Source organism: Lynx rufus, unplaced genomic scaffold (genome assembly GCF_022079265.1).
Source record: "Lynx rufus isolate CCGP_SWC_20201006 ecotype Redwood Valley unplaced genomic scaffold, mLynRuf1.p SCAF_9, whole genome shotgun sequence".
In the NCBI taxonomy this organism is placed as follows: Eukaryota; Metazoa; Chordata; class Mammalia; order Carnivora; family Felidae; genus Lynx; species Lynx rufus.
The window spans coordinates 104,405,105-104,422,976 of NW_025814897.1; the positions used below are offsets into that span (position 1 = coordinate 104,405,105).

General features: G+C 40.3%; 1 protein-coding gene across 1 annotated transcript; it reads right to left on the minus strand.

Annotated features, from left to right (window-relative positions):
- Positions 1 to 2,947: 2,947 nt before the first annotated feature.
- Positions 2,948 to 4,159, minus strand: LOC124506089 (olfactory receptor 10V1). The gene is made up of 2 exons (XM_047072080.1): positions 4,050 to 4,159; positions 2,948 to 3,893 (listed from the first exon to the last, which is right to left on the minus strand). Exons 1-2 carry the CDS (start codon positions 4,157 to 4,159, stop codon positions 2,948 to 2,950), a joined length of 1,056 nt encoding a protein of 351 aa, XP_046928036.1.
- Between the last annotated feature and the right edge of the window lie 13,713 nt (positions 4,160 to 17,872).

Genomic DNA, 17,872 nt, shown 5'->3' on the forward strand with positions numbered 1-17,872 from the left:
CTAGAACACAATCCCTTTGTATAAAGAACATAACAGTTTTTATGAGCGGTAACCACCCTCCCTAGATGTAATTTATCTCTTGATAGTAAATCAGCTGAGTCTAATAAATGCTATCCACTCTACTAGATGCTGGGAATTCAAGATTAAAGGCATATTCTTCATCCCCAAGGCACTCACAACTACTGAAATGTTTCTTTTCCCATTCAGATGAAGCTACAGAAATAAAAAAATTTATAAACTACCAGTGGATTTCAAAACAATAAAATAACCATCTCATTGCGAATCCCTAGTAAAATTCTGGAAATGCATGATTGATTAGATAATCTGTAGGTGTGAAAAGCCTGGTGATGTAAAGGCCCATATGCAGTGACCCAAGATAAATCATGCCAAATGCACTTCATTTTTAACATAAGGCGTCTAAATGTTTAGATTTATACCAGTGCTGTAGTGTATTTTGATTGTATGAAGAGATTTGATAGGCTTCCCATATCTTTCTTGAAGATATAGTTTATTATAGACCAGATGGTGCATTGGTTATTTTTTTTAAGAATTTTTAAAAATTTTTAAAATTTATTTTGAGAGAGGGAGAAGAGTGTAAGTGGGGGAGGGGCAGAGAGAGGGAGAGAGAGAGAATCCCAAGCAGGCTGTGTGCTGTCAGCAGAGCTTGATGCAAGGCTTGATCTCAATCTGTGAGATCATGACCTGAGTCGAGATCAAGAGTTGGACACTCAACCAACTGAGCCACACAGATGTCCCTGAATTGGTTATTTTTTGATGCAAAATATATCATTTCAAACTCAACGACTTAAAATTTATCAATCATTTTATTTGCCCATATTTCTGTGGGTCAGCATTTTAAGCCAGTTCAGCTGGCAGTTCTTCTGGTGGGTTCCAATAACATGACTGCAGTCATCTGGTGGATCCACTGGGGTTGGTCTAGGGAACCTCCTTGGTGGCTTATCTCTGGGTGTCATCCTAGCCCTGACTTCTTCATGTGTCAGGTTCAGGGCAGAAAGGGAAGACAGACATCAAAGGGCAAGTGTAAGCCTCTGTTTGCAATATATTTGCTGATGTCCCATTGGCTAAAGCAAGTCACGTAGCCATAGGGGCACGAGGGCCTCTCAGGGGCATGGATTCAGGGAGGGGAGATCCACTAGGAGGGTCATAACCGTGACAATGTGCCACTGATGGTATTAACTGAGCATATTTCTATCCAGTTGGACAACAATTCCCAAAGAGGAGGACTACCATAGGTGCTTATTTATCATGTTCTATTCTAGATATCGGTTAATGATTTCGACAAAGGAAATGAAATATAATTGTAATCTTGACCATGACATAAAACTAGATGAATAATATAATTCCTGAAGATAACTTTGGTAGTTTGGATCTCTTGGACTAAACCAATAAAAAAATCAATATATTAGTGTTAAATGAGAAGTCCTACACATATGTTAGTAAAATAAATTGTGGTCAGGCAGTATTGAAAGGCATATGAAACAATATGGAGATTTTATTTGATACCAAATTTATGAGAGGTTACAGTGATCAAGAGCAATTGATAGAAACATAGTTCACAGGTCATGGAAAATAACAGTTCCGCAGAACAAAATATTCTCAGTGGATTGTGTTCATTTCTGGGTGAAAATTTGTAGAAGGACATGGAACGAGGGAAAATTAGAAGGTGACTGGTGTGAGAGCATACAAATATGATCTCCTGGAGAGAAAACTGATGGAGTATTTGCTCTACAGAGAAGAGAGCTAAAGACTTAAAAGAAGACACAAAATCCATCCTAATACTTAGAAGAACTGTCAAGGAGAAGAAAGCTCTAGAGGGTAAAAACAGGATCAGTGGGAGGAAGTTGTTTGTAGATGGACTTCAGCTCAAACGAATGTGTGGTACTGTAACAAGTTGTCCAACAAGAATGTGGTGTCTTACAAGTTAATGATCTCTCTCCTTGGAAGCTCAAGCAGAGTCTGGAACACTGAGATGCTATAGAAGGGATTCTGGTGGAGTCCGCGATTCAACGAGGCTCACTCTCTCCCTTTCCCATATTTTCACTTATTAAATTAAGTAGCATTTTCCTTCATTACTATCCTTTTTATTGCTGGGGTGATCTTTAAAAGTTATGAGAGTTATGAGTTTTCTTTTTGGTTAATACAACAAAACCATATTAAAAAAAAAGTCCCCCTTCCTTTGGCCAACTGCAAAACCTCCTCTTTTTCTTTTCTTTTCTTTTCTTTTCTTTTCTTTTCTTTTCTTTTCTTTTCTTTTCTTTTCTTTTCTTCTTTTTTTGGCATTCAGGGCCAGCTTGGCCAATATTGTGTGAAGATAGCTTAGTCTTTAGATTTCTATTAACAATTTTTTTTAATTTTTAATTTTTTAGAGAGAGAGAGAGAGTAGAAGCAGGGGAAAGGAGCAGAGGGAGAAAGAGAGAATCTGAAGCAGGCTCTATGCTCAGCATGGAGCCCGATGCAGGGCTCAATCCCATGACCCTGGGATCATGACCTGAGCTGAAGTCGAGAGTCAGAGGCTCAACCAACTGAGCCACTGAGCCAGGCGGCCCATCTTTAGATTTTTTAAATACCTGTGTTCTCATCCTGGGTATGTCTTTTGTTAGCCATTTTGGTTTCCTTTTCTAAAAAACTGAGGACAGTGGTACTTACTATGGGCTAAGTGAGATAACCCATGTAAAGTGCCTAGTATATAAAGTCCAATAAATGTTGATGTTCTTTCATCAATGCCCAGGACATGCTGCCCTCCATGACACAGCTTTATTTCAATTACACAGTAGTATTCTTCTCCTCTGGTGATCCTAGAATAGTGGGCCATATCTCAGTTTGCGAGGACATTCTTGGCTCATGCATGCTGTCACAGCATAATTATTAATAGCATCCCGTTTTGCCCTCAAGTGTCCAATTTTGACAAGTCATGGGATCATTCTACCTAGAACTTCCTCAGCGCCTTCTGTAGGGCATCTTTCAGTTCCTTGTTCCGCATACTGTAGATCAAAGGGTTTAAAATGGGAGTGATGAAGGTGTAGACCACGGACACCACCCGGCCCATCTCAGGAGAGTAGCTGGAACTGGGAGACAAGTATATAAAGCTGGTGCAGCCATACTGCAGGAGGACCACTAAGATGTGCGAGGAGCAGGTGGAGAAGGCTCGGTGGCGCCCTTCTGTTGACCGGATCCGTAAAATGGCTGCCACGATGAAGACGTAGGAGATGGAGATTAATGAGAGTGGGACGCTTAGGACGATGAAGCTGACGATGTACAGGGCAGTCTTGTGAATGTGTGTGTCCGCACAGGCCAGGCGCATGACAGCAGGCATGTCACAGTAGAAGTGGTAGATCTCATTGTTGTTGCAGAATGGGAAACGGAAGATCAAAATAGTCAGTGGCAGCGACAGCAGGAACCCCAGCACCAGGGACCCTACCACCAGCTCCACACACAAGGGCCAGCTCATGACGTGGGTGTATCGTAGAGGGTAGCAGATTGCTACAAACCGGTCATAAGCCATGACCGCAAGCAGGACACAATCAGCTCCACCCAGGAAGACAAAGAAAAACATTTGGGTCCCACAGCCAGGGATGGAAACAGGAGTCCTGCCCATTGAAAGAAGGTTCGCCAAGGCCAGTGGGGCAATGGAAGATGTATAGAAGATTTCCAGAACTGCCAGGTTCGCCAGAAAAAAGTACATGGGGATGTGGAGGGAGTGGTTGATCTGGACAATGACTGCAATTGTGGTGTTTCCGCTGAGGCTGATCAGGTACATCGTCAGGAAGGCCACAAAAATCCCTACTTGTACCTTAGGGTCAGCTGAGAATGTACGAAAGAAGAATTGTATCTTTGCAGTTTTATTTATTTCTTCCGTGGGTAGTGTGCTGGATCTAGAAAAAGGAAAGATGACATGTGTCTCTAGGTACCTCACATTTAATGTGACGCAGTCACATTCCCCTGTTTAATGTTAGAGCACTTTCTGAGGGACCTCAGTGGTTATGGGCACCCTTTCATTTCAGAGCAAATCGTGGAATATTATAATTTACACATATGCCACTCCTCTCATTTCCTCCTCTACCCTGAAGAGGAGGACTGAGAGATCCTCCATGGTGGCGATTTTGATGCTCTTTGCTTTGATTCTTGTGCCTAGCACCATGCCTGATACAGGAAGCTTTCCAAGAAGTATTTACTGAATGAATGAATGAGTAAAGTCAGCTTAAAGTTCAAAGTTACAAAATGGATAAAATAGGGTATTATCTCATCATGGGAAACTCAAAGCAAAAACGTTTTAGGAAAGTTTAATTGGATGTAGGTTATAATTTAAAGAGAATTGTGGTCCTGGTGTGCTGTGATATTACAGCACACACTGTAATTTAGCTCGACACCTAGAAACATTGATTCAGGCTGCTTTCTCTCCTTTACTCAATTTGTTCCTAAATGCTGATAGTTTGTCCTTCAAAAATTTCTCATATCTATTGCTTTGGTCCTTTTCTACTGCCCCAGTCATTTCTATCCATTGTTATCTTACATTTGGGTTCTTGTGATAGCCTCCTATCTAATCTCCCATTTTCCTTCCTCTTCCCGTTATCATCCATCCTATTCTCCATTATCACATTACCCACCTACTTAGTCATTTTCAGTGCCTTCCCATTGCCTAAATGACCTTCATGCTCCTCTGCTGATGATTCCAGTGTCTCTTGGACTTGACTGTTTTAGGCTAATCCCACCATGGCCTCAATTATCCCTGTCATGTACTATGGAGTCTACTCATTGGCCTCTTCTCCATCATTCTTCTTTGTGCTTCACATACTTCTGTTCTCCTTCCAGTTAGAAATCTCATCATCTCTCTTTTGCCTAATCCAAATCCTGTTCAACTTTCAAATTCTAAGTCATGTTCTTCTTTTCATGGTCTTCCTAGGTCACTCCAGTTAAAAAAAAATCCCTCTCTCCTTTCCCTGAAATTCTATGTTTCTCTGAGTGTTATGATTTTAGTGCTAGTACACTGTCTTTTATTATATCCTATTCCAAATTATATTCTATGTTCCCTGAGGACAGAGGATGCGTCTTATGACAAATTGTCATTTATTCCATGTTAAGTGGTAGGCATGGTGGAAAATGATTTCGGTGTATTAGTTCACTTAGTCCACAAAGCCATTTTAAGAGGCCTGTACTATTATCATCCCATTTTACAGATGAAGACAGAGGCTTAAAGAGGTTAAGACATGTTTTGAAGTCATACAGGTAGAAAGTGAGAGAGGAAGGATTTGAATACAGTCTATTTGACCACAAAAGTCTCGTGCTTGATTTTGGTTCATACCATACTGCCTCCTTCTATACTACTTTATATTTCCTAAATGGCTTTGTTATTTGATTATATTTTCATCCGTAGGTAGAACTCTAGATGGTCAATGGTAAAAAGAGCACCTAAGATCTGAGAACAAAAATGTTAGATTACAGTATTTTCAGATTTGAAAAGCATAATTACAATCTAGACTGTTGTTTTATTTAGTAAATGCTGCCTGTAACAATGTAACAAAAAGAATCTCCTTTCTTTCTCTTATAAGGAGCAGGGAGAAAGGATTTGGTTAAAAACTATGATGTTTGGGTGAAGACGGAGGAGAGTGGTTTAATTCATCCTTCACGAGAGACAACATGGAAACAAAGAGAAGGTCTTCTGTGGCCCAGGCCCCGGAGTCCTGAGTGATGTCCAAAGGGTCTTCATAGGAGCCTGAAGTTTTAATATCCTGTCTTCTGGTGGCTAAGAGTCTAGTCCCAAAACCAACACAGTAGCTTTGTATTGAACCAAACCTATTCAGGTGAATACAAATGAATAACTCAATTCATAAGAAGGACACTAGAGATGGAAATTCCAAATGGTGCCTTCTGTTCATTTGTTTTCTCAGTTACCACCTCCTTGGGCACAGGAAGTCTTGGGCATAAATCCACCTAATCTCAAAGCACTTGAGTCTAAATGTAATGTATAGGCTGCATTGGCTTCATTTCATTACAAGGTCTAGAAAAGGGAACAGGAAATCAAACATAGAGAAATACTATGAAATCCAGGGTTCTGAATAAGAAATCCAAGTGCCACATTATCCAGTTTCCTATCTAACTATTCTCTTCATTTCTTTCTGCAAATTTCCCCACCCATGGTAGTCTCTTCATTGTGACAAGATAAAGATGTAAGTTAGGTTCTATCTGGAAGCTATATGAATTGTAGGTTATATGAAGTGCTTTCGTTATTGCAAAGAAGAAACCAAGTAGACACATTTCAAAAGATGGTCTTGATATTTCTTTCAGATACTCCTTCTATATGATGCCAAAATATTGAACCAAATGTTGGGCATCGTGCAAATAAATAACTGAAATCTTTACTGACTACTCTTTATATAAATCCTGAGGGATAGTGGTGGTTATTTGTATCTATGCATGCTTCTGAAACCATATTCCGGGTGCCTGGGTGGCTCAGTCAGTTTAGCGTGTGATTCTTGATTTCAGCTCAGGTCACTATCTCACAGTTTGTGGGTTTGAGCCCTGTGTCGGGTTCTGTGCTGGCAGCATGGAACCTGCTTGGGATTCTCTCTCTCCCCACTCTGCCCCGTCCCTCCCCTACTCATGCTTTTTCTCTCTCAAAAACAAATAAACTTAAAAAAAAATGTGTATATTCTACAATCTACAGGGTACAAAGCTATGTCCAGGACAAAAATGAAGTCCAGAATCAAGATGGTGCAGCTTTCTTAAAAGGTCAATTTTACCTTGAAAATTTTTGCAAAATTATTTCATGTAAAAAAAAGTGGAGATAGTATACATAGAAGGAAGATCTGCATGATTTTGGGAGATTAGAAACAAGATTTCCAGGAGATTTATTACTTGTGGCTGCTCACCAAGTCCTTACGAATATAAATTGTCTCTCATGCTAATTAATTAGTACTTAAATAGAAAAGCTTTAGATGTACTGATTTAGACCATAGATTGGCTATTACCCAGTGAAAAATAATTTTCCAACTTCCCAAATATACAGTCTTGATTTGGAAAGTCTCCTCCCTTATTATTCAAAAGAAAACAACTCAAGTAGTAGTCACCATTTTCTAAGATAAGTGAGGCTCAGAGAAAACACTCAGGGGATAGCCAGTCTTTGGAAAGATGGTTTATCATCTCCTGAGACTGTTTACCATCAGACAATGAAGAACATGGCTCCACGAGTTCTCCACGAATTGTCCTTCATGTAATTCCTGTCCGGGTTGATTAGTGGCCATAAAAGGTCACAGATGCCCACAGAATCAGAGCTCTGGCACATTATCTGGTCCATCTCTTCCAAAGAGATTGCCCAACTTGTCCAAGCATTTTTTAATTCATCATTTAAACATGCAAGGCACTGCAGGGGATGCAAAGATGATTGGGATGTCATCTGTTCTGTGCAGTCATAGGGACAAGACTGTTGGCTAGATTTCCCCTTATTCTTGTTGTGTTTAAAACACTTTTGCATACCCCCCCTTGTCAGTTTCCCTCAATTAAAATTGTAGGCAACATTTAAAATAAGGGCTGAAAAGTTAGTTAAAAGGTGGTCTTTTCACTAAGTCAGTAAACTGCCTCTTTGGTTAGACAACTAGAACTTAGGAAAATGCGTATATAAAACAAGCATATAATTTGGGGGAGATGATCCTTCCAAGAAATATGTTACAGAGGAGGCTATGCTGGAATTGAATGACGTGCATTCAAATTCCAGCTTTCTACTTAATAGTTTTGTGATCTTGCTAAGTCACTTGCTCTCCCTAAGAGAGAGAATTCCATTTGCTCAGAATAACACCTCACTTTTTTACAAGAATGTTGTGAGGTGAAAATGGAACAATGTCCATAAAAGAACCTACTGGGATGCATGGCAGTGTATAAAGTATACTGATTCATTGATTCCTTCCATTATCTATCTTGAGACTGAGAAAGTTTTAAATTGCTGGGTAGAATGCCTGGCAGGTGTATCTAATATTTTTTGGGAAATCTTTTTCACACCTCTGGTTCCATTTCTAGTTTCCTATGTCACCTTATATTGCATAATTCCTCTTTGAATAGAATGAGCAGTGGCCACTGTCTCAGAAATTAGTTGTTACTATTAAAAGATAGCTTATATAAAATGTCTTGACTTCAGGTTTATCTGGCCTATTTGACCTACAATGGCATATCTCTTAGCACAAAGTTGGACTCACCTACAGAGGAAGATGAACTCTTAACTTGGGAGTTTTGATCATAGGATGAACAGAGAAGGAAGAACAATGTTATAACCACCATTCACAGGACAAAAACCCTGTTTGAAGCATAGTGTTCGTGGTTTCTGAAGATACTCATACCAGCTGGAAGATCTATTCGTAATGATTCAAAGAAAATGTCCCAATGTCAGATGTACCAAACAAAAGATATATTTGTCCTTACAAGACATTATTGAATAACATTTTCTATATGTCTGAATATATGTGAATTTCATATATGAACTTATGAAGTCATAAATATCATTCATAAAATGAAATTCAGATTTCATATCCATTTATATATCTCAAGAGATTTGATACCTAAAGAGACTCTACTCTGGAAGAGTCTTTTGTGAGAATTTTCTGGCAGCAGCATCTGGAAAGAAGAAATGCCAATGTGGTATTGCTTTACTCAAATATGTTGAATCATATGGAATTTGTTTCTGAAAACCAATAATGGTAGCATTTAGGCAATTTCACATGATTCAACATAATACTTTTACAAGCATATTTTGAATATGTCAAAGGAAATATTCAGGTATTTAACCAAAAGTTATTCTCCTACTGCATACCAATGGGCAACATTTATTGGGCACTTGTACACTGTGCTAATCATTTTTCAGGGATCATTTCACTTAAGTGGTCCTTCAGTGAATATTCAACAGATACCTTTATTGTACAAACTTTTTAGATGAAGAAATTCAGGCTTCTGGGTTTGACGAACTTGCTCAGCTGTTAAATGGCAAAGTAGCACTTAATTCTTAGGTCAATCTGGAAGCAAGTCTAAGCTTCTACCATTCAAATAAACTGTACAGGGGCGCCTGGGTGGCTCAGTAGGTTAAGTGACCAACCCTTGATTTAGGCTTAGGTCATGATCTCATGGTCCGTGAGATCGAGCTCTGAATTGGGCTTCGTGTTAACAGTGCAGAGCATGCTTGGGATTCCCTCCCTCTCTCTCTCTGCCCCTCCCCATACTCTCCCCCTCTCTCTCTCACACACACAATAAATAAATAACCTTTAAAAATAAAAAAGAAAATGGAACTGTACATCACTGAGCAATGTACTATATGTGTAAGGCTGAATGTTATGTGTCCTAGAGAGACAAAATTTTAAAATTTTTAAAGTTTATTTATTTTGAGAGAGAGAGAGAGAGAGAGAGAGAGAAATCACAAGCAGGGGAGGGGAAGAGAGAGGGAGAGAGAGAATCCCAAGCAGGCTCCATGCTATCAGCATGGAGCCCAATGTGGGACTCAGTCTCATGACCATGAGATCACAACCTGAGCCAAAATCAAGACTTGGATGCTTAACCGACTGAACCACCCAGGTGCCCCCCAAATTTTTAAATTCCAATTGTCCACTGTCAACAAAACTATTTCACTGGAAAGTGATGTGTCACAAGACTTCCTCAGTTTATTACAAGTCAATGCTCAGTCCTCTAATTTGTAATCTCTTTCTTTTCCTTTTTGCTCCTCCTTTTCTTCCTCTTCATCCACTACCCATTTAATCAACAATATTTACCTTAACAAACCCTTTAAAAAACGTTTGTTAAGGCTCTACTTTATGCAAGGCATTGCTCAGGTGTCTGGGAAAAGGAGGAAACATGTAGAGAATGAGAGAGGTCAGTGTTCAAAGAGTTCAAAATTGAATGAGAGCAGTAAAAATAGTAAAAGTCAAATTCACTTAAGTATTCTCATGAAAGGATAACATGCTGGGCACACAGGCATATCTCTGTGCAATAATGTCTTTTGAAAAATGCATGTAATTAGAATTACCTTTTAATGCATAAGGGGATTCTCAATGTGAAGGATCCTCCTTGTAATTCCTTTAATAATAGAAATGAATGTTTCCTAATTTTTCGGCTTCTGTAAGTTTGAAGTTTGGAGTGATGGATTTTTTTAAACTAGAGGAAGCCTTAAAAGTATTGACATCTGGGGCGCCTGGGTGGCGCAGTCGGTTAAGTGTCCGACTTCAGCCAGGTCACGATCTCGCGGTCCGGGAGTTCGAGCCCCGCGTCGGGCTCTGGGCTGATGGCTCAGAGCCTGGAGCCTGTTTCCGATTCTGTGTCTCCCTCTCTCTCTGCCCCTCGCCCGTTCATGCTCTGTCTCTCTCTGTCCCAAAATAAAAAATAAACGTTGAAAAAAAAAATTAAAAAAAAAAAAAGTATTGACATCTGTATGTTTCAGTGTTAATTAGCGGTGAACTCTTAATCTGATCTAGAGTATGATCCCTTGATCTTTTTGGACAGAAGCTCCTTCTTGCCACTCAGCAATTTGAAGAGCATGGATTTTACGGTATGTATTCTTGAGTTCCCCCGAAACTGTCGTGTGTAAAACATTGGTTCTTCTTAGGAACTGGACTTTGACTCTTTCTCTGAAAGGCTCCGTCCTTAGCTTCTCTTCCCTGGTCGGTGTCTACCACAAGGCTTGGCTTTTACAAGCTAGGGATTTTCCTAATCTTCTCAAATCTGGTGTCTGGGAGGAGATTCTTACCTTATGCTGGACTCATGTGGACTGTAAGCCATTGCAGATTTCCTTGGATCCTTTGCCAAACACTGAGAACCCCAGGAATCTGCCCCTAGGTCGTTCTGTCCTCAGAGGATCCCCAGGCAGGCATGCTGATCACTTCTAGATTCAGAGATCTGGCTGATTCAGGACACTAGGTTAAAACACTTCTCAAACTCAACCTGATTCCTATCTGATCAACTCTTAGCCTGAAGATATGTTCTACGCTGCCTTTTTCTTCTTTGTATAAGGTAACGTCTGGGCTCTACTTACTACATCTCTGTAGTCTAAAACTTACTTTTGAAGTTCCCCTGACATTCAGACTCGAAATTATCATCCAGTAAGGACATTCATAACTAATCTGGCTAAAGCGACATTCTTGGTCCCCTGAGATGACTGAGGTGTGCCTGGGAAGCAGAAAGCAACAAGATTAAATACAGTGTTCCTTAAAAATTAAAATTGCATCAGGATTATTCCACTGGTACATCTTCCCTGAGGGTCATCTTTTAGTAACTTGTTGATAAGTTCAATGATGAAGTCGGTTGGGGAAAGAAAAATTATTATTTTCACTTGATTTACCTTGAAATCATGTTTTTAAAAAGATCACTTCTACATGCAGCATTTTCTTTTCTTTTCTTTTTTTTAGTGGGGAGGGCATATTTTGCAATATCCTCTGCTCTCTTTGCTTCTGGAAAAGCAATTTCTCCTAATTTTACTTTATAGTTCTGATTTTTAAAAATAGCTTTTTTGCTTTAAAATTTTTTAAATATTTATTTATTTTTGAGAGAGAGAGACAGAGAATGAGCGGGAGAGGGGCAGAGAGAGAAGGAGACACAGAATTAGAAGCAGGCTGCAAGCTCCAAGCTGTCGGCACAGAGCCAGACTTGGGGCTTGAACTCAAGAACTGTGAGAGCATGACCTGACCCAAAGTCGGATGCTTAACCAACTGAGCCAGCCACCCAGGCAACCCTGCTTTTTTTTTTTTTAATGTTTATTTTTTTATTTTTGTGTGAGAGAGTGCAAGGGGGGCTGGGGCCGAGAGGGAGGGGGGCGGAGGACCCAAAGGAGGCTCTGTGCTGACAGCAGCGAGCCTGATGCAGAGTTTGAACCCACCAACTGTGAGATCATGACTGGAGCCGGAAGTTGGACGCTCAACAGACTGAGCACCCAGGCGCCCCTTTATATTTCTGATTTTACTTCTTAGTCTATTTTGCTGGCTTCTTCTCTTTCCCTAACTTCCCCTCGAGGTGGGTCTTGGTCCTAGGTCCTCTTTTCTTATTTATTTATTTGTTTGTTTGTTTGTTTATTTATTTATTTATTTGCAAATGGTTCAGTTTCTTTAGGCTTTAAATACAGACAATAGGCTGATGACTCTCAAATGTGTTATTTCCAGCCAACCTCACCCCTGAACTCCAGACTTGTATATTCACTGTCTACTTGACATCTCTATTGCATCACTGATGAGTATCTCCTGTTTCACATATCTAAAACCAGAGCCTCCACTCACCATCTACTTGGGTGTTGAACCATTCAAATCCTGACCTCAGTCTCTCAGTAATGTTTGTTGAGATTAATGAATAATGATGCTTCATTCAAATTCATCCAAAGACATGGTTTTCTTTCAGTGTCCCCTGGAGAAATGGAGGACCATCTAGAGTTCTTTTTTTATTTATTTTTATTTTTTATTTTTATTTAATTTATTTTTTTAATTTACATCCAAGTTAGTATATAGTGCAACAATGATTTCAGGGGTAGATTCCTTAATGCCCCTTTACCCATTTAGCCCATCCTCCCCTCCCACAACCCCTCCAGCAACCCTCTGTTTGTTCTCCATATTTAAGAGTCTCTTATGTTTTGTCCCCCTCCCTGTTTTTATATTATTTTTGCTTCCCTTCCCTTATGTTCATCTGTTTTGTATCTTAAAGTCCTCATATGAGTGAAGTCACATGCTATTTGTGTTTCTCTGGCTAATTTCGCTTGGCATAATACCCTCTAGTTCCATCCACGTAGTTGCAAATGGCAAGACTTCATTCTTTTTGATTGTTGAGTAATACTCCATTGTATGTGTGTGTGTGTGTATGTATATGTATATATATATATATATATATATATATATATATATATAGAACATGTATAGAACATGTATGTATATACATCTTCTTAACCAACTGAGCCACCCAGGTGCCTCGTATACCACATCTTCTTTATTCATTCACCCATCAATAGACATCTGGGCTCTTTCCATACTTTGGCTATTGTTGATAGTGCTACTATAAACATTGGGATGCATGTGCTCCTTTGAAACAGCATACCTGTATCCCTTGGATAAATACCTAGTAGTGCAATTGATGGGTTGTAGGGTAGTTCTATTTTTAATTTTTTGAGGAAGCTCCATACTGTTTTCCAGAGTGGCTGCACCAGTGTGCATTCCCACCAGCAGTGCAAAAGAGATCCTCTTTCTCTGCATCCTTGCCAATGTCTGTTGTTGCCTGAGTTGTTAATGTTAGCCATTCTGACAGGTATGAGGTGGTATCTCATTGTGGTTTTGATTTGTATTTACCTGAGGATGAGTGATGTGGAGCATTTTTTCATGTGTCGGTTGGTCATCTGGATGTCTTCTTTGGAGAAGTGTCTATTCATGTCTTTTGCCCATTTCTTCACTGGATTATTTGTTTTTTGGGTGTTGAGTTGGATAAGTTCTTTATAGATTTTGGATACTAACCCTTTATCTGATATGTCATTTGCAAATATCTTCTCCTATTCTGTGAGTTGCCTTTTTGTTTTGCTGATTGTTTCCTTTGCTGTGCAGAAGCTTTTTATTTTGATGAGGTCCCAATAGTTCACGTTTGCTTTTGTTTCACTTGCCTCTGGAGATGTGTTGAGTAAGAAGTTACTGTGGCCAAGGTCAAAGAGGTTTTTGCCTGCTTTCTCCTCGAGGATTTTGATGGCTTCCTGTTTTAAATTTAGGTCTTTCATCCAATTTGAGTGTATTTTTGTGTATGGTGTAAGAAAGTGGTCCAGGTTCATTCTTCTGCATGTTGCTGTCCAGTTTTCCCAAAACCCCTTGCTGAAGAGACTGTCTTCATTCCACTGAATATTCTTTCCTGTTTTGTTAAAGATTAGTTGGCCATACATTTGTGGTTCCATTTCTGGGTTCTCTACTCTGTTCCATTTATCTGAATGTCTGTTCTTGTGCCAGTACCATACTGTCTTGATGATTACAGCTTTGTAATACAGCTTGAGGTCCGTAGAGCTCTTTTTTTAAAAATTTTTTTTTTTTCAACGTTTATTTATTTTTGGGACAGAGAGAGACAGAGCATGAACGGGGGAGGGGCAGAGAGAGAGGGAGACACAGAATCGGAAACAGGCTCCAGGCTCTGAGCCGTCAGCCCAGAGCCTGACGCGGGGCTCGAACTCACGGACCGCGAGATCGTGACCTGGCTGAAGTCGGACGCTTAACCGACTGCGCCACCCAGGCGCCCCGAGCTCTTTTTTTTAAAGGTCATTTATGACATTGTGGAATGAGAAGGGATTTTAGAGGATATTTAATGGTTCCATCTCTAATCCCCATATCTCAAAAGGCCTTCAAGATTATTAATGGAGGGAGTGCCTGGGTGGCTCAGTCGGTTAAGCATCAGAGTTTGGCTCAGGTCACGATCTCATGGTCTGTGGGTTCAAGTCCCACATCAAGCTCTGTGCTGACAGCTTGGAGACTGGAGCCTATTTCAGATTCTGTGTCTCCCTCTTCCTCTGCCCCTCTCCCTCTCACACTCCATCTCTCTCTGTCTTTCTCTCTCTCTCTCTCTCTCAAAAATAAATAAACATTAAAAAAGACTACTAATGGAGTTTCTAAGGTAATTTTAATATTTCAAAAGGCCTAACATGTCATACATTTTCCCGGGATAATTTTATATTATTATTATTATTACTGTTATTATTATTACTTGTGTTTTTGTTTATTTAGAAGACAGAGTTAGGTAGGTAGTAATTTTTAAAACATGGGGTTTGGAGGCAATATATATAAGAATGGCTCAAAGAGTAGGTCTAAATTCAGACAGATTTGGATTCAAACCTTGGTTCAGCCAAGGGCTGGATGTGTGCCTTTGGGTACGTGTTAAACTTTCTAAGCCTTACTTACCTCACCTGCAAAGTGGGAATGATAGTACTGCTTCTCGCTCATAGAGTGGTTGCGGAGATTGAATGAGATAATGCACGTGCAGTGTTTATCATGTTACCTAACCCTTTCCTAGCTTTAAAATCATGACGGTGGGGTTCATGGAGAAAACACTGTAAAATTTATGTGGTGCAGAGAATGTTGAGAGCTACTGATTTTATTCATCCTGACTTCCAGATAGCTGTCCCTAATATTTTATGTCCCAGCTAAAATTGAACAATAAAAGTTGTATATATTTGAGGTATATAACGGGATGTTTTTAGACCTTGTGAAATGAAAACTACAATCAAGCCAATTCATGTATCCATCACCCGTTAGAGTCACTTTTTTCTTTTTGTGGTGAGAATACTTCATATCCACTTGCTTAGAAAAGTTCACATATACAATGCATTATTATTAGCTGTACTCACCATGTTGTACAGTGGGTGTCCAGAACCTATGCGTCTTATAACTGGAAGCTTTGGCCAGCATCTCCCCATTTCCCACACTCCCCAACCCTTGGTAACCACCCTTTACTGGGTTTCTGTGAGTTCAATGTATTTTAGAGTCTACATATAAGTGTTATGATTCGGCATTTGTTTTTCTCTGTTTGGCTTATTTCACTTAGCAAAATCTCTAGGTTCATCCGTGTTGTCACAAATGGCAGCATTTTCTTCTTTCTCTTGCCTAATTACTCTGGCTAGGACTTCCAGTGTTACGTTCAATAGAAATGGCAAATAATAAATTTATGTGCAGAGCTAATGAAAAGTTATTTGATGTATTTCAGCAGAGATTCTTTTTTTTAAGTTTATTTATTTATTTTGAGAGAGAGGGAGAAGGAGGGAGAGAGAGAGTGCATGAGTGGGGGAGGTGCTAGAGAGAGAGAGGGAGAGGATCCCAAGCAGGCTCTGTGCTGTCATCATGGAGCCTGACACAGGGCTTGATCCCATGAATGGTGAGATCATGACCTGAGCCGACATCAAGAGTTGAACACTTAACCGATTGACCCACCCAGGTGCCCCTCAGCAGAGATTCTTTATAAAAGCTCTGAGTGAAATGGGAATAGAAATAAACTGCTTAAATATATTATAGTTAATTTTTATCTATTCTGTAAATATTTACTGAGTGCTTATTGTGTGCCAGAAACTGGGAGTACCGTGGCAGATAAATCAGGGAAGATTTCTGCTTTTGTGCTCACATCATTGAATGCTATTTTATTTTTATTTTTTAAATTTTTTTTTTAGCGTTTATTTGTTTTTGAGAGACAGAGTGTGAGCAGAGGAGGGGCAGAGAGTGAGGGAGAGAATCCCACTCAGGCTCCAGGCTCCAAGCTGTCAACACAGAGTCTAACGCGGGGCTCAAACTCATGAACCGGGAGATCATGACCTGAGCTGAAGTCAGACGCTTAACCGACTGAGCCACCAGGTGCCCCAAATGCTGTTTCTGATGTAGGCAACTCTTCTAAGTACATCACAGGTATCACTGTGCACAATTACATCATGAAGGAGGTGCCATTATTATCCTCATTTTTCAGATAAGGAAACTGAGGGCCAAGATGTTGAGTAACTTATCCAAGGTCATGTAACTAGCAAGCGACAGCTCAAAATTCAAACCTATGCTGTCCCTAAGCAGGGATCTTCAAAGTAGGGTCTATAGGTCATATCCGTGGGCTGCTGGGTTTTGTAAATGATGTTTTATTGGCGCACAGCCATCTTTATTCCTCTCCCTGTTGTCTCTGCCTGCTTTCGTGTGGCCCCAGCAAAGTTGAGCAGTTGTGACAGAGACTGCCGCATGGCCCACAACGCCTCAAACAGATGCTCCCTGCCACTTCACAGAAAACGCTTGCCAACTCGTGCCACAGAGGCTGCCACTTCCTATGAAAAACTGTATTGAAATCTCACAGCGGGTAGCATTATAAATGGTGGATTAAGTAAACCATGTTCACAAGGTGTCAGGTGCTAGATGGGACTCTCAGTATCACCATGGTTAATCAACACTTTGGAGGTTCTAAATAATGCAGCAAGACCAGAAAATAAAATGACTGGTCTCAGATGGTATGATTTTACCCCCGGAAACTGCAAGGAATTCTTAATTTAGAACTTCTATACGTGTAGTGGTCTGGGGTGGGGCCTGAGAGTCTGTACTTGGTTCAGGCTCCCAGCTGATGCTGATTCTGCTGATCCCCGTATCATACTTTGAACACCAGTGTATTTATTGCCAACACGTGGTCTAGGGTGTAGCTTTGAAGTCCTTCAAACTGGGTTCTATTCCTAGCGGTCCCTCTTTTAAGATACCTAATTTTGGTCAAATGATTTACTCTGGAAGCCCCAGTTTCATCATCTGTGAAATGGAGGTAATCGTGGGTAATAACACGTGTGACGTCCTCAGCAGAAAATCTGCCCGTAGTAAGTATCCAGTAACTGTCAGCTCTATTAATATCTCTTACAGGTCAAATTTCCTTTGGATTTCTACTTTGACAACCCATGGGAATCCAGAGGGCAGTAGGAAATTTCCAGGCTACTTATTCTTTACAAAGCCGGTCAGATAAAGTAAACTGTTGGAGAGGAGAGCCACGTATTGTTTTCTCACATCTAGACAGACCTCCATATAATTGAGCTTTGAGGGGAGGAAGAAAGAGGGGTGCACGTAAGGAGCTGGGTGAGTTTGATTCTGGGGCCACTAGTCATTCCATGGCAGATCCAGCCTCCTGACCATCTCCCTGCCTCCTCTCTTCTTTCTACTATGTTCTCCGCATCAGAGCTGAGTGACCTTGTTTCAATACAAGGGCCAGCGTATATCTCTCCTTAAAAGCTCTAGTGGTTTCCCATAACACTTACAATGGAATCCAGACTTCTAACTGTGGCCAACCCTGCGTGATTTGTGGCTCCCTTCCTCTGACGTCCTCTTTCCTTTTTCCCCATCACTGACTCCTTTCCACCCCTCCATCCACATTGCTATTCTCGTGGTTTACTAAA